Genomic DNA, 24,420 nt, shown 5'->3' on the forward strand with positions numbered 1-24,420 from the left:
TTCTAACAGCAAAAGTGACCTCATGAAGACATAGGGCTCTCCAGCCCAGGGGCCACGCTCTCTCCGCTGTTCAGCCCGCTGTGGTGGTCACATGTCTACTGGAGACGCACATGGGGGACCGAGGCTGGGTCCTGACTGGCTGAGTGTGTGTGTGCCCTGATGCCATTGCACGGCTCACACCGAGTTAACCCTTCAGGGCGGACAGGTCGAGGCATCACTGAGAGTCTCGTCAGACTGGAAGAGAACCACCAGTCTGAGACTAAATGTGGATGACATTCAGTTCCTTTTCATTGTGTTTTCTGAAGGGATGTCTCCCAAGCAGCACCAGTGACCCTCGTGTGTTCAGAAGGAAAAACGCAGCATTTACACTTTATTTGTGACATAAAGAAGCCGTATTTACACAATACATTCATATTTTTAAATATGTTACACAGCTCTCCTAGAAAACCACTCCATCACAGAACAGCAGCATGTAGCTTGGGTTCCGTCTTTAAAATATTAAATCAAGTAGAAATACTCTTTAATTTCATAGCCCATCACAGAGGGAGACTCTGAGGGAGGTGGGAGTGAAGGGTGGGTGATGGTGAGCACACCCCCATGTGAGGGCACAGGAGACTGGAGGCTGGGGACGCACTCCCACCCGTGACCTCCAAGGCCAAGGACGAAGCACCCCTTCCTGCCGTGCCCTTGGGGCGGCTCTAAGGATGCAGTACCAGGAGCTACGCAGGGCCGGCACCCTGGACCGGGCTGGTCACCTTCTCGCCCGAGGGCTCCTCTGAGCCCTCACGCTCCCTGTTCCAGTCCTTCAGGCCCTCGGGGAGTGAGGTGTCCTCGTCTAGGCTACCAGTGCCTTCCACAAACTCCTCGTACGTAGACTTCTCCGCAAATGGCCTGGGGCCCAGAAGTTCCACCATGTCGTTCTTGTCTAACACTTCTTTTTCTAACAACAGCAGAGCAACCTGGAACATGAACACCTGCAATTAAATACAGCTACCCAGCGCCATCTCTCCAAGCTAACCTTTTATTTACAACCAACCCCCTTCCAAACCAGGGCTTTGAGAACTTCACTCTAACTCTTAATAAGAATATCTTATTAAAATAGATCTTCACCCTAACTTTTAATAAGAAGTATAAAAATCCTGGAAAACACACGTCCCCAGGAAGGGCAGGGCGGCATGCAATGTGGTGTGACTCTGTGCCCTGCTGGGGAGGTAGGTGGGGAAGGAGCTCTGCACACATGTCGAGGAGGGACAACCCTGAGGAAGAGCAAGAAGCTGTCCCTGGGCTCCACCTACTTCCAAAGGAGGCAAGAGCTCCCGTGGCTCCCAGAGCAGAAGGAGCTCTGGGGAGGCTGCAGGAAGAAGTGGCACAAGTAGCAGGGGTGGGGACGAGGAAAGGACAGAAATGGAGAATTTCAAAGGGAGGCGGACAAAACAGAGACAAACACAAACATGCATCTTGAAGTTCTGGTCTCTGTGTGGCTGAACTGTAAATATGACAGGACACACGGCCACAGAAAAAGGGGCCCCACCAACTACAAGAGGGGAGGTAAGCGATGGTGTCAGCGGGCAGGGAACAGCTCACGTGAGAGCCTCTGTCACCAAGAAACGAAGCCAGTTAAACTGTAAATGGACCTCGTAATAGACTCGGTTCCTCAGGTGACTCCCAACTTGGAAACTCACCACATGTGTAGTTTATGTTAAATGTTGTTTTTAAAGATTCCAAACAATAAAGCAATTTTCTTCTGTCTTTAATTTTTTTTTAAATTTTATTATGGATCATTTCTGGAGAAGGCAATGGCACCCCACTCCAGTACTCTTGCCTGGAAAATCCCATGGATGGAGGAGCCTTGTAGGCTGCAGTCCATGGGGTCGCTAAGAGTCAGACACGACTGAGCGACTTCACTTTCTCTTTTCACTTTCATGCACTGGAGAAGGCAATGGCAACCCACTCCAGTGTTCTTGCCTGGAGAATCCCAGGGATGGGGAAGCCTGGTGGGCTGCCGTCTATGGGGTCACACAGAGTCGGACATGACTGAAGTGACTTAGCATAACATAGCATAGCATGGATCATTTCAAATATGTACCAAAAATATATAGAAAAAAAGGATAACTAACCCCATGCAACCCCATGTAACCACTGTTCATGACCACTTTTGTTCCACCTGCTTCCTGGATTATTTTGGAGACAATCCCAGATGTCCTGTCGTTTTATCCACATATGTTTGTCTCTAACTCTATGAGTCACAGACTCTTCAACTCTCAATGCTGAGGACCCAGGTTTAGTCCCTGCTAGGCAACTAAGATCTCCTTTGCTCCAGAGGGGAAAAGCAATGGGGAACCCCAGCAGGCCTGCACCTGTAAGCACCTGGCAAGGTGAGTGCAGATTCAGCCATATGCCTGGTACTACGAGTAGACTTCATTAATCCTGCGCTCAAGTTCCCAGGAGCCAGGAGCCAAGATCACACCCGCCTCTGTTCCCCGTCATCCCCACCGACGGAGCATCAGGATGGAGGGAGGAACCAGGATCAGCAGGCACAGGGGGAATGGCGGTGTCTGCAAACCAGCCAACCAATCACCCTCAACGGCCTCTGCAAACCATGCAGAGGAGTGTTCCCACAGTCGGCACCTACCTTCTCCACGTCAGCTTTCTTCTCTGTGAGGAGGGCCACTGTCCTCTTGTAAGCATCGTTGATAAGGATTCGTACTTCGTCATCTATGAGTCTGGCGGTGGCCTCGCTGTACGGCTTCTCCAACACCATGTCCCCCTGACGTGGGAGGTCAAAGGAGATCTGCCCGACCTTCTCGTTCATGCCAAACTGAACAATCTGAAGAAGAAGGCGTGGCCAGTGGTGGGCATCCATTTCTGCTCACAGGCTCATGGGTTTTATAAAATGTCAACAAGGCAACATGGACACTGCATGCACACACTTCACTGCAGAACTACTCTTCAACCCGGCAAAATGACATGGCAGCCTTGAGTCGGCCAAGTAGACCAGGTGTTCTGCATAGATGGGGCAGTGGGGACAAGACCAGAAATGGGCAGACAATATGTACAACCAAGACAGGCAGCAAACAGGTGGGGACAGACCCCAGCAGTCATGAGACGTGCGTGAGATCACTCTGCATGAGGGGAGGCAAGGAGGAGCCAGAGCCTGTGACAGACGGAAGCCATGACCTTGGGCACCCAGCGGCTCCTCCTGCATCACCTGGGCTGCTCCAGGAACTTGGGAGGGGTGCCTGCACTTTCCCTGCGTCCCTGGGGCCTGGCTGGGCTGTAGAGACCCCCACAGTAACCATACAGAACCCCAACTAAGAAGAAACGTCTGGAAGTAAAATCCAAACTGACTAAAAAAGAGGAGGCACAGGTAAGAGAGGGGAGCAGCACAGCTCAGAAAGCAGGAAGCACATTTTTCAAAAGTTCATGAAAACAACAGAAAAAGATACTCTAAAACCATGAAACTAGAAACACTGTCTTAATCCACCTTCTTCCTGGAAGATCAGGAAAACAAACTTCATGCAGATAAGGAAAGTGGGATGCAGGGACGTCCACGAACAGATGAATATTGTGACCCAACTTCAGAAAAAACTAACCAAAATCAGGAATGTGAGGAAAAAAAGAAATAACAACAGAAGTTAAGAGTCGGAAAAACTTAAATGAGGTGCTAGGACACAGGAAAAAAAAAAATCACAGTTGAGGAGTTCCCAAAGTCACTGACATCAAGCTCCAAGAGAGCACCCTGACTGTTTCTGGGAATGGAGGCAAATGGGGTGGGGTGGGTGCACAGGGTGACTGCTCCCAGCTTAGGGGGAGTCCACGTAGGGTCCTGCAGGTTTGAAACTAGACTTAAACTCTACAGACATGCTTCACACACTCAGTAAATCCGAAATACCGAGTGACCAAAATGTAAGTTTCTATTCCTAAGTTTTGATTACCTTACACTGAACTTCTCTGAAGGAGGAACCCTTGCCTGGTAAGCCCAGGCCAGTGGAGCCTCAGGGGCGCTCCGGAGCCCACGCGGCGGCGAGGAGGCAGCCCACCCGTCCTCTCACCTGGGCGTAGGCACTCTGGGTCACTTTGCGCAAGTCGTCCTGGGCACCGGTAGTGATCCTGCCAAAGAAGATCTCCTCGGACACGCGGCCGCCCAAGGTCATGCACATGCGGTCCAGGAGCTGCTCCCGGGTGTAGAGGTACTGCTCCCGGGGCAGGTACTGAGCGTAGCCCAGCCCTTTGCCTCGTGGGATGATGGACACCTGGTGAGGGAACAGCAGCACTGAGCACCCGGCCGTTGGAGCTGACAAACTCACCAGCGAGCAGAGCACCACGGCCGGGCAACCCCATGGCCTCGGCCAGGCAGCTGGTCTAGGAGAGCATTTCCTCCTGGGATAACCTCACCCCAAGTGACTCCTACACGGTGCTTCTGTCTCTTACGAAACCCACCCGCGAATGCCCAGGACTGACAGTAGGGCCACTGCCGAGCAGGGTCCCCTGCTAACTTGACCCACAGGAGTGAATCCCTTCAGCTTCCAGACACTTTTCTTTCCAAACTTTGTAACTCGTCCATGCATGATGCCTCCCCTCAGTGCCATTGTCAGATGTTCCCACTACGTGCCCCCCAGCCACTCACCTTCAAGAGGGGGTCTGCGTGCTCCAGGTACCAACCGGCAACTGCGTGGCCTGCCTCATGGTATGCCACTGTCTTCTTCTCCTCAGGCTGTAGGACCTGCGTTTTCTTCTCTAAGCCTGACATACAGAAAAGAAAATAAAGCCTGCTGTTTTAGTGACAACGACATCAAGAGAGGCTCACACACCACCACTCAGAGCCTCACAAAGAACACACATCACAGGCCTTCCCAGTCTAACTGGTTTTACAGCTGTTTATCCATCACCTATGTCTCGCTCAGAGCACGTTAGACTCACAGGATGAAATTTTTGGAAAACAGGAAGGCTACAAGTGCTTTTTAAAAGAAAACAACTAGACTGCTATAATTAAGGGAAGACCTCTCCCTGCCTGCAGCCTGTCTCAGATCCATCCGACATGGAAGCCTCTGTGCAGACACTCTAAGCTGCCCGCGAGCTCCAGGCCTGGGTGGACATACTCCCTGGCCGCAGAGTCACGCTGTCAGCCCTTGGATGTGCGGTCTACCAGCTGCCTTACCGCCAATCACTCGTTCAATTGCTTGTTCAAAGTGTTTCTGGTTTATGGAATCTGAAAGGTGTCTCGCAGCGATCAAAGCAGCTTCGTTGCACACGTTGGCAACATCGGCTCCTGTGAAAGAACACAGCAGCTTTCCACCAGATACACCCGAGCTCACTGGCCACAGTTTTGAAGAGGGACCAGACCAGGTCCCCACCACCAGCAGGTTCCAGCGCCCAGGCCTGCCCAGCACAGCTGGCCCCTCAAGCACAATGTAAGGACCAGCAGTGGACAGACACCCATGGGCAGTAATCTATCTCCACAGACTATATGATGAAAGCAAACTAAGACTGTGCTTTAAAATGTCCACCAACTAATGCTTAGTTCTCTGTAAATTAACTTCTTAGAGAAATTATATGGCAACACAAATAAACCATAACACAATGTATGTCCTCAACAAAAAATTTTAAGCAGGCCCCTGGAACTCTGAGGCACCTGTGCCCATGAATACACTCTTCTCAGGCTGCAGGTGGTCCCTCCTGCTTCATGTTGAATCTGCAAGGATGGACAGAGGGAACGAGAAAGGAAGAGTCACGTCCTGTAGACAGAACCGAGGGTTGAGCTCACCCACCTGAAAACCCCGGGGTCAAGGATGCGAGCTTCCTCGCCAGCTTCTCCTTTTCCAGGGTGCTATCCAGCTTCAGGGGTCGGAGATGAACTTTGAAAATAGAGGCTCTTCCCTTAATGTCCGGCGGTCCTTGAGAAATTATTTTTAAGGAAGAAAAAAATCATAATGAAACAGCTGCAACCTCTCCTCATGAGAACTGGCCTGAATCCAGGGCAAGAAAGCCATCTCACCAATGAAGATCTGCCTGTCGAAGCGGCCTGGCCTCATCAGAGCTGGGTCTAGGATATCCGGTCGGTTGGTGCCCGCCAAGATGACCACATTGGTTGTTGTGTTAAATCCTGGAGACAGACAAAGGCATCATTGCTGTTACATGCTGTGAGGAGAAAGATAACGTGTCCCTGTCAAGAATGTATGAGCACCAGATACACCACTGCTTTTTTCCCATTATCTAGTGGTTTTTTAAATCACAAGTTTAAATGATTTTTCCTATATTCATTTTGCCCTTAACATCATACCTAACACCTAAAGATTTAATGATCAACTACTTGAAGACAAATTACCAGCACAGGACTCTCATTTTAGACACAGGAAGAACAAATGGAAAGTACAGGATAGACACAGGTGATGGAGCACTCACCGTCCATCTCCACAAGCAGCTGGTTGAGCGTGTTCTCCTGCTCACTCTGCCCGCCGAAGTTGCCCCTGCCTCTCTTCCTTCCCACCGCATCTATTTCATCGATGAAGAGGATGCAAGGGGCGTTCTTCCGAGCAAGAGCGAATAAGTCACGGACCTGGATGAAAACGCAAGCACTGGGGTCACTTTACAAGTGAGTAGTATTATCCTAATAAAAACAGACACCAAGCTTCCTGCCCCCAGGAAGACCATCTGTGTACAGCACTGCACAGCACAGATGTTAAAAGGTGAAAGCAGCAAAGAAGTCATGTGGCAAATGGTGTGAAACCGATATAAGGTGAGCAAGTATTTCTAAAATCTCATCAATTACTGTTGTGTAAGAAGCACGAACACCAACAAACTGATGCTACACACCTCTGTCCTACTCAGAGGCAACAGGGTAGAGCTGTAGACTTTATAACACTCACTCACAGACCCAGCCATGCAGGCACACAGCAAAGGCATGACCCCTCAAGCCCACCCAGCCATTGCCCCAAGGTGGGCGGTACCCCACTGTGGCAGGGGTCCTGTGCCCACCTTCCGACCTGCTGAGTTAACACAGCAAGAGGTGAGACTTACTCTAGCTGGGCCTACACCAACAAACATCTCCAAGAACTCAGACCCGCTAACGGTGATGAAAGGGACATTGGCTTCTCCAGCCGTGGCCTTAGCCAGCAGTGTCTTCCCAGTGCCTGGAGGACCAGTGAGAATGGCACCCTTCACATAAAAAAAGGAAAAGTATACTGAACTACAATTTCAGAAAAATAAACTGCATACCCATAAATAATTTCAAGGTATAATCTGTTTATAAACTTTAGTGACATATCCTAAATATTTCTTAAACATGTAAACAAATATAAAATGCTTTTATTAATAAAAAGAGAAAGGAAAAGATTATTAGAGACTACTTTGTTTTAAAAAACCTGGCAAGAATGTGAAATACTTCCCTTACTTTTTAAGATTTTTAGTGTTGCTTTTTAGATCTAACAGTATATAAAGGGTGACTTAAGCTGGGAATCTAGCAATACTAAAAAACCACCTGAGGTTAACTTCAAATATTATACTTCCAGTTTCATTTTGCTTATTTTCTTTCCTTTAAAATTTCACAAATGAAGTAAATATCTAATAACCAATGATAAACTTAAAAAGAAAAATATGTGTTTGCTCAAACACTATAACTATTTAAGTCGTGGAGATGCTTAAGTATGATGTGAATACATATTTCAGAGAAGGCAATGGCACCCCACTCCAGTACTCTTGCCTGGAAAATCCCATGGATGGAGGAGCCTGGAAGGCTGCAGTCCATGGGGTCACTAAGAGTCAGACTCGACTGAGGGACTTCACTTTCACTTTTCACTTTCATGCACTGGAGAAGGAAATGGCAACCCACTCCAGTATTCTTGCCTGGAGAATCCCAGGGACGGGGGAGCCTGGTGGGCTGCTGTCTATGGGGTCGCATAGAGTCGGACACGACTGAAGTGACTTAGTAGCAGCAGCAGAACACATACTTAATTAAGTACAACAAATTATAAAACTGTAAAATGTAACTTTTCATCCATGAAGGCAGGACATGAAATCAAGGAAGTGATGATTCCCTTTAGAAAAGACTCCCTCATGTAACTTTATTAACGAGTTTTTTAGAACCTTAGTTAAAGATTTTCTCTTCATTACTTAATGCCTGAGCCTGTTCCTGGGAGCAGAGATGGGCAAGGCTGCCCGAGTCTGGCAGTAGGTGGTGGTGGAAGAAGGCATGCTCGCCTGGAATGTAAGTGCCAGACCAGGCAGACCATCCACTCAAGCTGCTGGGGGAGGGACAGCAGGGCCAGAGCAGAGACAGCCTGCCCGGGACTACAGTGCTGAGATAGGGCGTCCAAAACACACTGCGGAGAGAAAGTAGCACAACAAGGGGAGGGGAAACACACCTTGGGGGAAGAGACACACTATTTTCAAGGAGACACATTCACAAGGGACAGTCGACTGAAAAGACTCAGGAGTTAAACAGAGACCAGCAGGTTACAATAGAGGAAGGAGAGAAGAGCAGCTACTGTGGAAGTAATCAGTTCATAAAATTATAACCTCAGAGATCAAGAAACCCTTCAAAGGATTTAGGGTTATTAAGCTGAAAACTGACTTCTGAATGTTCATTTACCTTTGGGATTTTTGCTCCCAGGTCTTGATACTGCTTTGGATTTTTTAGGAAATTCACAAATTCCATGATCTCCAGCTTGGCCTCCTCACAGCCGGCCACGTCTTTGAACTTCACGTCAATCTCATCCTTGAGGACCTTGGCGGTGGTCTCTCCAACACTGAAGAGTCCGCCCATGCCCCGGCCTGTGCGGCCGATGCCGGCTGGGCCCCTCCGGATGGTGTAGAGCAGGAAGGCGATGATGAGCACGGTGGGCAGCATGCTCAGGAGGAAGGAGCTGCAGACACATGACAGCGAGAGCTCAGAGGGCGCCCGCTCAGACCGCCCTGCCAGATACCTGCCTCGGCAGAACATGCACACGCTCTACCTGGGCAGCCAGGTACCCCAACACCTCACCTGAGGCACAAGGAGAATCTATGTGCATCAGTGTCACTGAAGCAAACGCTCAGAAAGTAAGACCAAAGGAAGACCTGCTCCTAACGCGTACCCTCTCCAGGGCCGCATTACTCACACCCGAGAACCAGCACACACACAGGCTAGACCTGTGACCTACAGTCACTACATATGAAGTTTCAAAGAAATTCGTTGACTTAATAATTTTAATACAATTCTGGTATTAGCCTGCATTCCAGTCCTGTTACTGGAATGGATCAACTATTTCTGAAGGGATGTCTTCTAAATATCTAATCTGTGCAAAGGCAGCAGTGGGGAGTGCTGTCTCCCCAGCATGGTGGGGTGGCTTGTGCAGGCTCACACAGGCCCAGGGGCAGGGTGCCCACCAACCCTCACCCACTCTGGGGAGTGGCTCAGAGATGATTTACAGTCTCTGCCTTCTGTTTGTCTTAAGTTAATTTCCACGAAACTGTGGACATAGATGTATACTGGTAACATAAAGCAATTTAGTTTAACTTAACCTACGAAATTTAGGTCAAAACCTGGTACATAGTTTAGGTAAAAAAATGAAACAAGAATAAAATAATAATTAACTTTCTAATTTTTCATCTATTACAAAACTGTAAAGGCTGCTACAGCAGGCAGCAAGAACCATGAACAATTTACCTTTGGTTTACTTCTAGAGAAAAAAAAACAATGCACTGACAATAAAGGTTTAAAGAACATGCAATAAGACTCTTCGTAAAGTTTCAGCACCAGCTTGTAAAGTTAAGGAACTGTATGTTAACCTCAGGGACTGAGGGACATATCACCCCAAGAATGAAACAACTTTGATAGCTGGTGGGACCTAAGTACCGCAGGGAGATTGTAGGGCTACACAAACCATGACTCAATAGAGTTCCCAGAGCTGAGTAAGACCATCAGCTCCGTTAACATGCTGTTTTACATGTAGAAGAAAATCAAGCTTTATTTCTACTTTCACTCCCAAACTCTTAATCTAATCAAGGTATGTGTTCTGCATTTAATGCAAATGAGTCACCGCCTTGAGATCCACCTGGGCATCTTTGGGCAGAACTCAAAGGCCATACATTCCAAAGTAAAACCAAAGAGAGGCAACCCTTGAAATCAACAAGCCCTTCCTCAAGGTCCAGAGCTGGTCTTTCTAAAGACAAAAAACCTCTAAGGGAAGAAGCAGCTCTGACCAAAGAGGAAGAAGCATTACTTAAAAATCCTGGAAATTCTGTGAAATAGAAAATACATAAAGGACAGTTAAAAGGTGGGCATGCCGCTCTTTAACACAAAGGGGCTTTTTATGCTACAATTCTACTCAAGGTCAGGGTATTGGACATGGACCCCACATCACTGCTTAATCAAGAAATATCAACATGCAAAAAACCAACCAGTCTCTAGCAAAATCTAGTAAGTTACTGATGGCTGCAAAGAACTCAGGCCAGATTGAGAGGCCTGATGAGAATACAAAGTGTGATGTGCCGCCCCCTGGTGACAGAATACACCGTAAGCCCTGGGCGCAAAGGCAGCCTCCCAAGTCCACTGCCCAAGGCTCACCCGTCACTCTCGGCGATGTAGACCACAGGGACCCGGTTCTCTCCTTCTATGCCTAGTTCCTGCTGCAGCGTCTCCAGGTTCCGCTCAAAGGTGTCCACACTGCCAATATTGAACCAGACGTACTGCTGTAAAGACAGGAAAGTGAAATGTCCTAATTTTGTGAGGGGAACGAAGACAAAACAAAGGGTTTAACTTCCTAAGAATTTTTCAGAAATACTGCAAATAAAAAACCCAACAATGAGATTAAGACTAACGCAAGACTGGTTTAACAACCAGTCTTTAACAACCAGAGTGATTAAGCTTTACTCAGTGAGAACCCTTGGCCAATAAACATTTCTACAGTTCCAGTACTCCTCTATTGTCCTAATACTATAAACTCAGAAAAACAAAAACTCTACTTGAAAAGACAACCCTTTTCATAAACAAGCATCCTTTCTCCAGGACTTATCAGCTGTCTGGTCCCACACCAGGGTGCAGCTGCGATGATACTCCTCAGTGTCAGGATGGGCTCCGGCCCTGGGTGAGCTAGAAGATTGCAGGATGCCCAGGACTGGGGGTGGGCCTGGGGCTCTGGCCCAGGAGGGCTGGGAATCACCTGTTTCCTACCAATAATCCCCTCAACTCAACCTGGTGTCTCTGGAACAGAGCTCAGACTGGTTGGACAAGAAATATAAATATTTTTAAACAATAAGAACAGAAATAGAAATTAACATCACAAAACAGTTGGGAAAGAGATGAGCAGAACACTTCTTAAACTGATTTGACAAAAGCTGTCTCAAGACATAAGCAGTTCGGATTTTACCATTTTTTTCTTAACCAACTGTTCTCAGTCTTGAAAAATCATAGATACTGGAATACTGAAAACCAGGTTTTACTCATTGGTTCCTAAATGTACAGCCAATGTGATCACCAAACCCAAACCACTGACCCAAGGGTTTGCACATGTGATGGACACAAGGGTCACACTGTCACTGTTAGTGCAGATCACAGCTGCTCTGACACAGCCAGTGTGAGGGAAAGCTGGCTTTTCAGTTTTAAATATAAGAACTTAATTGACAGCTAGTTCACATCACTTAATAACATCACTTACTCCATCAACAGGAGTTTTTCCTGGTGTAAAAGTCACTCGAACAAATCGCTTGTTGACAACTTCCAGTCTGTCTACCTGGAATTTTAAAGAAATATTCAAACATAAACTTACAGAAAGACTAGAGACATTCTTCTAAGCTCATCTAAAATGCATATATTTCAGACACACAAAGAAAAATGATGAATAATGTAAAGACACCCTGTGTTTTCCCCTCCAGCTTGAGAAACAAAACATCACAAACCCCAGTCATGTCCCACACCCAGGGGTGGCCGCTGTGCACTGGTGCTGGCCACCCCAAAGCACGGCCTGGTCATGGGCCACAAAGACCTAACCCTAAACAGACATTCACATCTGCCTGTTTTTAAACTTTACAAATGGTCTCGTCTGCATTTGTTTTTCTACAACTTTTTCTTCTATCACTATATCTGTAAGGCCTTTCCTTGCTGACATGTCAGTTCTGCACAGACCCCATTTTATAAGCACACCCCAAGTTATTTATGCGTTCTGTTCAAAGACCTTTAGACTATTCCCAACACTCCCCCAACACCAACAATGCTACTGTGGACGCTGCTACGCATCATGCCTGGGCCTGTCTCTCGGAACTCCCCGGGATGCGCGCCTGTGGTGAACACAGCTGGCTGGGCTGTAGGGCACAACTGCCCTCAGCTCTGCTGGACGCTGCACACTACTCTCCGACTCATGCTCCTACCAAACGTTCTCTAAAACGCTCCCACTGAGCTATGTCCTCACTTGCCGTTACAAAACTTCCTAAATTTTGCCCCTCTGAGATTTGAGATGGCTTGACCTTGTTTCCCTGGACCCTCCTAACTCTATGGACTCTTTGGTCACTTGCACACCTCATCCCGAGGCCTCGGGCTGCTGGGAGCTGAGTGCCTTTGGTGGGTGCCTGCTCCCTGCTGCCGTCAAGTCCGCTCTGGCAGGGAGTTTGGAAGGTATCAGCCCAGGATATAAAGTGAGGGAGCCTGGGAGACCCCAGGAAGAGCCAGAACAGGGGCGCACTGTCTGGAAAGCATTGACTAGAGGACCCCGTCCCCCATAAACCTGCTGGGTTTATGGGGGACACATACACACACACATACACACACACAGCAGACCAACTGCACAGAGCCAGCGGGTCAGGAGGAGACGTGACAACAGAGAACCCTCCCTGGGGCCTGTCCCCATACTCAGAGGATAGAAGTCACTGCTCAGAGTGCAGGCTCTCCACGACACCTGGGAATTACAAACCTGAGAGCCTCACTTTCATGAGCAAGACACCTGCTTCAAAATCTGAAAGACTATTTCCATTCTGTCTGTCCTCACCTTACTGGACAATCTTTAAAAATAATTTTAGATTCTTTACATTTTTTAAGTATTAATATCCTTATTTTATTCATTTCATGGATTAATGAGAGGTTAAGTCATTTCCCCAAGGCTCAGAGTTGGTCAAATCCTGCTTCTCTCACTATCACTTTGTTTCTTCACTTCTAAGATAGACATTTTCCATATTTTAACCTCTCAGACACGAAATGTACATGACAGCTGACAAGATGTCAAAGTGTCCCTGGCAGTCCACTCAATCTAAGTAACGTGTAAAATAACATGTGCCTTATAGCCCATTGCATCTTAAATGAGCCACAACAGGATCCAACTGGCAAAGACCCAGCCCAGAGGCAAAGCTCCTGCCTGGGGCCTCACTCAGAGCCCGTCCACTCTCGCAGTAAAACCTGATTCACTTATTCACCCACTTCCGGGAGTGCAGGAGGTCACAGCGGTGATGCCGTGCTAGAACCTAGAGGGGCTGGCCAGGGAGGGAAGGGAGGCAGCTGACGGCAGAAGGGAGAGAACCGAGTAGACCGGGTGCCAGAGCAGATCAGGAGCAGTGGCTCCAGAACTAGGCTCTCCAGGGAAAGCGATACAGGGGGGTCATGGTCAATGTAGAAACTGCTGGGTCAAAACTCACAGGTTCCTTGGCTGCTATACTTTCCAGCATTAGAAACATACAATATGGGACTTGGTGACGAACAAGCCTGGCAACGTGCTGTCTGTTTATCACTTTATTGGCCTAACCTGAACTCACCCTTTGATCCCTGCTGCCTGTGGCCCACACGATACTTACAACTCCCTTGGAAAGATAGTTGTTAGCAAAGTCCTTCCACGTGATTTCTCTCCCGGAGCTCTTGAACAGGAAGTAAAACAGGAATCCTCCCCAAAACAGGGCGGTCCAGAGAAAGTACATCTTGAATTCCTTATCATCCCATGGGATGTCACCCTGAATGAGGAAGCAGATATTTGTATGAAGGGTGAGACAAGACAACGCAGTCTCTGCTGTGCAGGGTGTGAACCCTCCCAGGGCCGTGAGTACCACTCAGCCTTTCCGGGGGTGGGCAGGGGCCAAAGCCACGAACCGAACCTTCTGGAACCTGGACCACCAGTGAGAGTCATCTTTCTTGCCGCCTCGTTTTCCACCGCCACCAACTCCTCCTCCAGAAGGACGCGGGGCAGCAGCTGGCTTGGGTTCTGTTCACAGACAGAGTGTGTGTCCACAGCAGCATCTGAATCTCTCAACAATGTTTCCATTAATGTCGTTTAATGAACTCATTGCAAAATGCATTGTGGCAATTGATGAGTTACTAAACACAGTGCTGTGAGGAAGCCTGAGACTAAGATAGAGGGGGGAGCCCCCAGGAACACTCCAGGCACTTCACACACAGGGGGCTCAGAACTGACTTAAGCTAAGATGTTCCTTGTTCAGTGACAACTATCAGCAACATCATAAACCAGGGGAAAACAGTAAGTTCAAACATAGTCTTTTGAAACAGTACCTTTTTTTTCTCCCATAACTTCTTTAGGTTCACTAGTTTTTTTTCCATTTTTTCCATTGGGAAAGTATTTTTCAAATCCTGTTAGAAAAGGAAAAAAAATTAACTTCAAACTAAAATTCATCACGTTTTGTGTACGTATGTTCTTTGTTTTTAAAGCAGCTGATTCATGAAAAAGAATAAGCTAGAAGTATAGGATTGCTTGTGCAGGAGTAAATCACAGTCTAGATGGTACAGTCACAACCCTGAGGGGTCTGAGAAGTCTTGCTGGCCTGCCCAGGTCATTACTGACAAAGATGCCACATGTGAAGGCGACATAATGTCATGGCTTTGATCACATGAGAGGGAGGAGGTGGGGTGGTTAGAAATCAACTGAAACCACACCTCTTCACCTGCCCTGCTGAGGCCAAGAGTGAGTCTGTGTAAGAATGTCCCTCGTCACAGTCACATGTGAGTGCTTACCTTTTGGAGGCCGAGAACAGAGTCTCTGATAAGCAGCAATCACATCTGTCAGAAGGGAATTCCTGCTGGTTTTCGCCTGAGTCGTGGCATATCGATAAAGCTGCAAGACAACAGAGAGAAGCATGAAGGTCACATCAAGGTGAGTCTTAAGTGAGCTTCATTTTACCCTTCAAACAGGTGATTACGGACTCCCTTGAAGGGAGCACGAGGGCTGTCCGGCCCTGGGCCGCTCCAGTCCAGTAAGAACTAGGAGACACACACTTCACCCAGAAGACAGCACCTCCAACCCAGGCACCTAATTAAGAGCTGCAGCCTGAGCACAATTCCCTACCAACACATTGGCCCAGGCATTGTTTCCTTGATGTGTAGCATTCAAAAGGCAAACTGCCATGAATATCTGCCACCCCACCTGCAGGGTCTATCACACTGCAAGGTCATTTATCTGACATTACAGAACGATGCTGTTTGTGAGCACAATACTAACTTTACCTGCCACCCCACCTGCCGGGTCTATCACACTGCAAGGTCATTTATCCGACATTACAGAACGATGCTGTTTGTGAGCACAATACTAACTTTACCTGGGTTCAAAGACAAGGAAGCCATGGTCCAATGTCTGATAGTCCTTATATTAGCAGCATTTGCTGAAGTTATTTGATACACTGTCATCCTGCTAAGTCCCTTTACAGATACATCTCTGCTTTAAGTAACATATTTGCTAAAAACTGTAAATACTGCCTAGGTATGAGTGAGTGAAAGTCGCTCAGTCATGTCTGACTCTTTGCGACTCCATAGGCTGTCCACGGAATTCTCCAGGCCAGAATATTGGAGTGGGTAGCCTTTCCCTTCTCCAGGGGATCTCCCCAACCCAGGGATCAAACCCAGGTCTCTTGCATTGCATGCGGATTCTTTACCAGCTGAGCCACAAGGGAAGCCCTGCCTAGGTTTATTAGAATATAATGTAAACAAATTGAACAAGCTCCTTATTAAATGTTTAGATGTAGAGACACTGAAGGGGATATAGCTGAATCTGACAGTTAAGTTCAAGTGATTCTATCCTTTGGCAAAGTGAAAAGTTCACACCACCATTTTTTTGGAAGACAAGATTTTACATACAGGTGAGAGTGTTTAAAGTGAAGCTTATCTGCATTAGACCCATCCCTCATTTCCCTCCTTTATGGTCTCATGAGAAAAATAAAATATCACAAAACCATACAAAAATCACTTCACACCCGATAGTGTGGCTATAATTTAAAAAAAAAAAAAAGAGAGAGAGAGACAATATCAAGTGCCAGTGAGGATGGGCAGAAATTGGAGCCCTCATGTACTGCTTAGGGGACGGGCACAGCCGCTTTGGAAAAGTTTGGCATTCTCCAAAATGTTAAATGAAGAGTTAAGTTACCACATGATCCAGCAAATTCACTCCTGCTCAAGGAAATGAAAATATGTCCACTCAAAATCTTGAATGTTTATAGTATCATTTTTCATAATGGCCCCAAAATGGAAACAACCCAATGTCCATCAACTGATGATGAACAGAGAAAATGTGGTATATGCACACAACGGAATTTTATTCAGCCATAAAAAGGAATGAAGTAGATAGATGGTAGCATCAAATCTTGAAAACATCATGCTAAGTTAAAAAAACCAGACACAAAAGATCACGTATTACATGATTCCATATTTATGAAACGTCTGAAACAGGCCAATGATAGAGGCTATAGGTCAGCAGTTGCCTGGGCTGGAGGAATAGTTGGGGAGAAACAGAGAGCGACCACTAACAGTCATAGGGCTTCTTCTAAATGTTCTGGCAACAGATAGTGAGTGATGGTTGCACCGCCTTGTGCATATACGAGAAGCCACAGAACAGTACCCTTTAAAACGGTGGATTTTATGATATCTGAATTAGAAAATGTCAATTAAAAAAGAATGAGCTGACTTAACTCCAAATCAACACACAATTACTTGCAAAGTAGGACAGAAACACTGACACTGTTCTTGGTTGACAGCAATGCTGGTCTGAGAACCTGGAGCTTCTGTTGTGTTGGGCCCTCCCTGAAGACTGAGAATACTTGGCCTAAGAGATAACCATTGATAATGGATAAGAGTGTGTTGTATGTGAATATTTCCCAATGCCAAATCCATTAAGGGTGTGGATTGAAATGACCTGATATCCATGCTGGACAGGCCAACAAGTCAGAGCTTCTGCTCCAGGCCTGGTACTGCCAAGCAGCGGGGAGTCCACCAGGGAACCAGAAGCAGTGCTGCCCAGAAGAAACTCAGAAAAGACAGAAAGGTACCTTACATGCAACAATACAAACCCTTCAGTATAAAGGTGGAGAGGTGGCACAGAGAAGGAAGGGGTCACGTGCAAGGGAGCCAGGGACGTCACAGGGAAGCGACACCTAGCCTGGGACTTGAAGGACCCAGAGTTCTTCAGGCAAATGGTGGTGGTGGTGCTGCTGCTGCTGCTAAGTCGCTTCAGTCGTGTCCGACTCTGTGCGACCCCAGAGACGGCAGCCCACCAGGCTCCCCCGTCCCTGGGATTCTCCAGGCAAGAACACTGGAGTGGGTTGCCATTTCCTTCTCCAATGCATGAAAGTGAAAAGTGAAAGGGAAGTCGCTCAGTCGTGTCGGACGCTCAGCGACCCCATGGACTGCAGCCTTCCAGGCTCTTCCATCCATGGGATTTTCCAGGCAAGAGTACTGGAGTGGGGTGCCATTGCCTTCTCCAGCAAATGGTGTTATAACTTTCAATTTTGGTAAAGCTGGAAATCTGATTTTTTGCATGACGATCTTCAATACATCTCATGATATTGGGGGCCTCAAAGTCACACATCTACAATGGGAGAAGATGAGTGCCCCAGGATACTACTGTGAGAATCAAAAGTAATAAGACATGGAAAAGCACTTTTAAAACTGTGTGGCAATACTCACATTTAAATTACTTCCAATTATTCTGAAAGCCACTTAAGAGTAAGCGGCTTTCAGAATATTACTACGATCATACTAAGCAAGTCTTTGTGTGACAATGAAGTACAGAACTGGGTACACAGTATAAACAAATATTATTAGTTTGCTGAATAATAAGCTCCCTTTAGGATCTTTTCAAATTGTGTTGAGCAGGGATACCTCTAGCAATAACCTCTGACTGCATTTAAAGATAAGATTATTTTCCACAAAAGAACCATCGATGATTTTTTTCCCCCTATTTAATCTAAGCCCATTGAAATAGTACATATAAAAGACATGAATTTGCAAAACTTAAGTATAGAGCACCTCACTTAGAAAATTAGGTTTTATGTTTGATGATGTATTTTTCAGTTGTGAAACACCAGTTTTAATCATTTGAGGATTATACTTGAGAACACACACAGAAATCTTTTTCCCCAGAACCTCATTATGAGAACAGACTTTTAACAGATGCACAAACCTAGAGGAAAATCCAGAGTAATGCTCCAGCGTCCCCACCCAGATCTCCAGGGCAGGACCAGAGAATGTGTCATGCACCTTCACAAGCAGACTTCCTCACACCTCGGCATTCGAGGTTCACTCACAAGCAAGGCCTTCTAGAGAAGACTCCTGACAAAAACCCTGCAAACTCACAGGGCAGATCCCTACCTGCCTGTTACAGGTCTGAGTCCAGTACTCACAAGAGGCAAGAGAGGGAGGGATTCGATGCAAGTAAGACAAGGAAACGGATGCAATGCCAGAAACAGGAAAAAAGACCTCGTGCAGGGCCATTCCGAGCAGGAGAGACGAAGACCGACAGCCGGGCAGGGAAGGGGGCTCCGAGGAGAACACATCAGGAACGCCCTTTCCATGGAGATCTGAGAACACCTCCTGGGCTGACCCTCGAGCTCGCCCACCACCGCCGGGGCTTCGTGCGCGCTCAATCTGCGCCGGGAGGGTCCGCCGTGGGCACAGCCAACTTCGGCTCCGGGATCCCGGCCCTGACCGCGACAGAGCACCGCCCCTCGGGGGCTGGGGTGGGGGACACCGTTAACGACTCCATCTACTAGTGCCGTGTCCGCCAGGCAGCGACAGCCCCACCCCCGAGCCCGCGCCGCCAGCTCCCACCCAGGGCTCTCAGCTCCGCAGGCCTCCCGGGCGCAGGGTAGACCCGCCGCCCCAAAACCCGTCTCCACGCTCCCCGGGGACCCACACCGAGAACAGGGCCCGTGACCTTGACGCCCGGTGCCGGGCCGGAAGCGGGCCGGGGGTGCCGGACTCACCATCCGCAGGTAGAGCCGTTCGGTGGAGCCCGTGCGGCCGCCAGGCAAGAGCATCGGGGGCATCCCGCGGGGCCGGCAGGCGCCCCGGCCCCATAGCAGCAAGCAGCGGTGCGCCATGGCCGCCGGCGCGCCGCTCAGGCCGGGAGCGGACGCGGGGGCGGCACCGGATGGCCAAGAGGACCCGGAGCGGAGGCCACGGGACGGCTCGCCCGCGACCCCACGCACCTCTGCGTCTTCTCACGCCTCGCCCCGCCCCAGCGCGCTGACGTCAGCCGCACGGCGGCGTGCCCTCGGGCCCCACGTCCCGGCCCCGCCTCCGGAGCGTCCCCAGTCAGGACCGGAGGCGGCCGAGGGGGACACGTTCTCAGGAGGGGGCGGGGCCGGGTCGGGCGCGAGCAGAGGCGCTGCACCTGTTGGTGCGCCCCGCCTACGCTGCTGAGGCCCGGCGGAGTGGATCTTTCCCTCAGGCAGAGGCTATCTTCGACTCTTCGGACGCCTCTCTCGGTAGGTCCCTCGTCACATACTTTTTGTTGAGCGTCTGTTCTGTGGGGCCTTGTCAGTGGCGGTGCCGTCAGGAACCCGGCCGACGGCAGGTGAAGCGGCGCGGCCGTCAGGCTCCCACAGTGAGGGGGACTTGTGCGCCCGGGCGAGGTAGGCCCACCGGGCCTGAGGGGAAGAAATGAGGAAAGAGACTTGAGAGACTGTGGCGGGTCAAGTCGTGAGGGCCCTGCTTGGGGGAGCGGGGACGCGGGCGCGTTCTTTCCCAGATGGGTTTGAGCAGGCAAGCGTGACCGCGACTGAGGTGTAGGCAGCACGGGCTTTCCTCAGCGGCCGAAGAGCAGGGAAGCGGGAGCTAAGTTCAGGGTTGAGTCTCGCCGCCTGGCCGCGGCCCCGGAGGCTGGGTCGTTTCCTCACAGAGAGAATTCAGAGGCTGCGGGGCGGGAGCGCGAGGGCCGTCCCAAGTTTCTCCCCGCGAGTCGGTAACGTGGGCGGGACGGCGGGGAAGAGGGGTAGTAGCTAACGGGCGGGACTCGGGGGTCTCCTCTGGATCTTCCGGCCGCCGCCTCCTCAGGGGGCAGCGAGTTTTGTTCGTCGTTTGGTCTTTCGAGTCTGTTTTGGTGGCCGGCGCGGGACGGGCAATGCCCGGGTGCGGTGGTGATTCTATTGTAACGAGGGCTTAACTAGCAGAAGGTTACTTTCTGACACGGAGGTTCCCGCCCTTGTCTGTCTCCTCAAGAACCGCCTGGTCACAGGATGTAAGGTCTCCTGTCACATGGCCCACACCCCCTTCTCTGCTCATTCTGCCTGCTCTAACATTGATTGCCCCCCCTCAAGGAGTCTGGACCCTTAGAGTCTTTTAAGGGTCGAAGGTCCACCTTCTGTAGCTGCTTCAAGCCGAGTCAGGGCTTATCCCTACCTGTGGGGTCCAGACCACCTTGCTGTCAGAGGTAGGGGCCTCCGGGACACGGATGGAGCGCAGGGAGTAGGAAACTGCAGCTCAGTCCAGGTGATGTTGGTTGTCTCCATCTTCATGTGGGCCAGGTTGAAATTCCTGGCATACTGTCACCTGCAGGTGAAACTTGTAATGTGGAAAAAACAAACTTAACAAGCAGGTTTAGAAGGCAGGGGCCAAAATTCAGCAAAAGTATTGTTGGGAACAGAGGTCCAAATAGGGGTAGGACCAGGGGTATGTATTAACAGTACTCCTCTGACTGTGGTCCATATGGAGTCTGCACTGCGGTTACCCTTTCCAAAATTGTGTAGCTGTTGAGCCTGCTTTATATACCTTTTGGATATCTTCCACCTGGCCAGTGGTGATGATGTAGGTGCAACGTGGTTTTATGGTTTGTTGCAAATACCCTTCCCTGCTGTGCTAGGAGATAGCCCAAGGCCAGTCTTCTACATTGGCTAGGGATTAAGGGAGATCAAACCAGTCCATCCTAATGGAAATCAGTGTTGAATATTCATTGGAAGGACTGATGCTGAAGCTCAAACTCCAGTACTTTGGCCACCTGATGCGAAGAACTGACTCATTTGAAAAGGCCCTGATGCTGGGAAAGACTGAAGGCGGGAGGAGAAGGGGGCGACAGAGGATGAGATGGTTGGATGGCGTCACCAACTCGACGGACATGAGTTTGAGTAAACTCCGGGAATTGGTGATGGACAGGGAGGCCTAGCGTGCTGCAGTCCATGGGGTCGCAAAGAGTCAGACATGACTGAACTGAACTGAAGGGAGGTTGAGAGTCTGGAGAGTACATTCCTCGTGCTCCTGGTTGGGGTAGAGTAATTCCCTACTTATGAAGCCTTGCCTTGTGGTAGGCAAAATCTCCCTGTGGGGCCACTAGACCAACAGCAGTTACACTGCCTGCCAAGAGAGGCCAGCTGCACACTTGAGCCAGGGGTAGGGAATGAAGACATATAGTGGTGTTCCTCCAGGGGCTAAAAAGGCGAATGTGCAGGATACCATGGTTAATCATCTGTGTATGCATTGGTAGCCACCGCTCAGAGGGGACGCACATGAATGGGACCCTGCAGCCTTCCTTTTGGGTTTCTGAGGTTAGGGTAAAACTAACCTGTCCTGGAGCACATAGCCACATCTGGGTTCTGTTTACTTGAAGAAGCTGGCTCTGCCAGGTGAGGGTGGAGTCTGCTTAGTAGGTGCAGCTGGGGCCTTGATTTGCTTCGGATCCCCACCTCTAGCAACTGGGTCTTATCTGGGAGGAAGAGATTCCTCTTCAAGCAAGGCAGTTATGTTACATTCTGTGAATGAAGGAGGTAGAGTGCCCCCTTTCCAGTTTCAAAAATGGGTGTAGGTCGTGCACTACCAGGATCCCAGATGTATACAATGGGTGGAATTCTGGTCCCATCTATCTCTGTTGAGATCACTTTAGGTGTCCCTCTTTTGCATTTGTATCTTTGAAACGACCTTCAGCATATGCGTCATGTCCTATCCCTAAAGATGACTACCAGATCTTGAAGTCTTGAAAGTTGGATCCCTGTGGGTTTTCAGAAAAGGCTGGGTACTTTTCCAGTCAAGTTAGTGCAGAGATGACTGAGGACAGTTTAAAGCATGTCCAGTTGACCATGGAAAGAAGCCCTTCTATGCGTGGTTCCCAAGACTAGTTGGACTGGTTAAGGATGTAGAAAGAAGTGTTGGCTGAGGCTGAGTAGAAGATGGGTCACCCCAGGGCCTCATGAGGGTTGTTGTGGCAGATACAACAGTTATTAAGACTTTCATTTTTTTCCTACGAAGGATATTTGTACTATGGAGTTGCTCTTCCATCCCCCTTGTGTGGATACCCATAGAAGGGAGACAAATATCAGGGTGAATAATGGTTTCAGGGTGGCAGCAGTGAGCTTTCTTGAGTTGAAATAAGTAAGAGAATAATAGCAAAAATGACAGCTAGGAGTCCAACTCACCAACTCATTTTACTTACCTGCCCACAATGTCTGTCTTTTAAGTATATATATTCAACTTGTTGATTTGTAATTTTAAAAAACTTTATATATTTATTTATGGCTTCTCTGGGTCTTTGTTGCTTTGCCTGGACCTTTTTTAAGTTGTGGTGAGCGGGGCTACTCTTTGTTGCAGTGCGTGGGCTTCTCATTGCAGTGGCTTCTCTTGTAGTGGAGCACAGGCTCTAGGCAAGCGCACTGCAGTAGTTGTGGATTGCAGGCTCTACAGCATGGGCTCAGTAGTTGTAGCACACGGACGTAGTTGCTCCACAGCTTGTGGAATCTTCCTTTACCATGTCTCATGCATTGACAGGAGGATTCTTATCAACTGCACCACCAAGGAAGTCCCTACTTGTTGATTTTTAAATAGGAACCTCAGGCCTTCAGTGGGCTCACAGGTCCACTTGGAGGTGTCTTCCTTTTCATAGCTGGAGTCCTTTGTGGACTCAAGAGGAACCGGCTTGATTTGGAACAGGTGAATGCAGTTGTTGATCCCACGTAATTTTACTGCCATGGGGTGTTGAGAGTGTTCCCAGGTGGTACTAGTGGTAAAGAATCCACCTGCCAATGCAGGAGACATAAGAGACTCAAGTTCAGTCTCTGAACTGAGGAGATCCCTTGGAGGAGGGGATGGCAACCCACTCCAGTACTCTTGCCTGAAGGATCCCCATGGACAGAGGAGCATGGTGGGCTACAGTCCATAGGGTCGCATAGAGTTGGACATGACTGAAGTGATTTAGCATGCACACATACAGGGGTGCTGAGAAGAACTTAGTAAGGGCCCTTCCACTTGGGCAGTAATTAATCAGAGGGAGACCCTTCTCTCCATGTTTTTAGGAAGACAAAATCACCCAGCTAAACCTGAAGGGAGTCAGTTTCTTGACTGGGGGCCAGAAAAACCTGATTTCCGTATTCTGAAATTGCCTTTTGGGATGTATTGTTCAGTCATTCAGTTGTGTCTGATTCTTTGTGACCCCCATGGACTGCAGCATGTCAGGCTTCCCTGTCCTTTACTATCTCCTAGAGTTTGCTCAAATTCATGTCATTGAGTCTGTGATGCCATCCAACCATCTCATCCTCTGTCACCCCCTTCTCCTCCCACCCTCAATCCTTCCAGCATCAGTCTTTTCCAATGAGTTGGCTCTTTGCATCAGGTGGCCAGAATATTAGAGCTTCAGCTTCAGAGTCAGTCCTTCTGGTGAATATTCAGGATTGATTTCCTTTAGGATTGACTGGTTGATGATCTTGTTGTCCAAGGGACTCTCAAGAGTCTTTTCCAGCACCACAGTTCAAAAGCATCAATCTTTAGCATTCAGCCTTCTTTATGGTCCAGCTCTCACATCCATTCATGACTCCTGGGAAAACCATAGCTTTGACTATATGAACCTTTACCAGCTCAGTAATGTCTCTGCTTTTTAATATGCTAAGTTTTTCATAGCATTTCTTCCAAGGAGCAAGTGTCTTTTAATTTCATGGCTGCAGTCACCATCTGCAGTGATTTTGGAGCCCAAGAAAATAAAATCTGCCACTGTTTCCATTGATTCCCCATCTATTTGCTATGAAGTGATGGGGCTGGATGCCATGATCTTTGTTTTTTGAATGTCGAGCTTTAAGCCACCTTTTTCACTCTCTCCTTTCACTTTCATCAAGAGGCTCTTTAGTTCCTCTTCACTTTCTGCCATAAGGGTGGTGTCATCTGTGTATCTGAGGTTATTGATATATCTTCCTACAATCTTGATTCTAGCTTGTGCTTCATCCAGTCTGGCATTTTGCATGATGTACTCTGCATATAAGTTAAATAAGCAGGGTGAC

At 48.6% G+C, this 24,420-nt stretch overlaps 2 protein-coding genes across 3 annotated transcripts in view; one reads left to right on the forward strand and one right to left on the reverse strand.

Annotated features, from left to right (window-relative positions):
- Positions 1 to 341: 341 nt before the first annotated feature.
- AFG3L2 (AFG3 like matrix AAA peptidase subunit 2) lies at positions 342 to 19,393 on the reverse strand. The gene is made up of 17 exons (XM_027525825.1): positions 19,153 to 19,393; positions 14,918 to 15,017; positions 14,459 to 14,536; positions 14,047 to 14,153; positions 13,753 to 13,905; positions 11,634 to 11,708; positions 10,544 to 10,668; positions 8,588 to 8,861; positions 7,018 to 7,155; positions 6,403 to 6,556; positions 5,996 to 6,103; positions 5,769 to 5,894; positions 5,159 to 5,269; positions 4,628 to 4,743; positions 4,053 to 4,253; positions 2,633 to 2,827; positions 342 to 959 (listed from the first exon to the last, which is right to left on the reverse strand). Exons 1-17 carry the CDS (start codon positions 19,267 to 19,269, stop codon positions 720 to 722), a joined length of 2,418 nt encoding a protein of 805 aa, XP_027381626.1. The 5' UTR covers positions 19,270 to 19,393; the 3' UTR covers positions 342 to 719.
- Positions 19,394 to 19,472: 79 nt separating this feature from the next.
- Positions 19,473 to 24,420, forward strand: part of PRELID3A (PRELI domain containing 3A) — a 48,970-nt gene continuing 44,022 nt past the window's right edge. Inside the window, exon 1 of one of the 2 annotated variants that reach the window (XM_027525606.1) lies at positions 19,473 to 19,656. The gene's annotated coding sequence lies outside the window, so the exon portion shown is untranslated. The remainder of the gene's footprint in view (positions 19,657 to 24,420) is intronic. The other variant, XM_027525605.1, reaches the window with a different exon arrangement.

Source organism: Bos indicus x Bos taurus, chromosome 24, assembly GCF_003369695.1.
Source record: "Bos indicus x Bos taurus breed Angus x Brahman F1 hybrid chromosome 24, Bos_hybrid_MaternalHap_v2.0, whole genome shotgun sequence".
Classification (NCBI taxonomy): Eukaryota; Metazoa; Chordata; class Mammalia; order Artiodactyla; family Bovidae; genus Bos; species Bos indicus x Bos taurus.

Bases quoted from the DNA above. Each gene is read 5' to 3' on its own strand.
- AFG3L2 (XM_027525825.1), bottom strand. From the start codon at position 19,269: ATGGCGCACCGCTGCTTGCTGCTATGGGGCCGGGGCGCCTGCCGGCCC. The intron at 8,862-10,543 runs GTGAGCCTTGGG...ATGTGTCTGCAG, and splicing joins TACATCGCCGAGAGTGACGG to CTCCTTCCTCCTGAGCATGC. The intron at 7,156-8,587 runs GTAAATGAACAT...TTTTATGTGAAG, and splicing joins TGGGAGCAAAAATCCCAAAG to GGTGCCATTCTCACTGGTCC.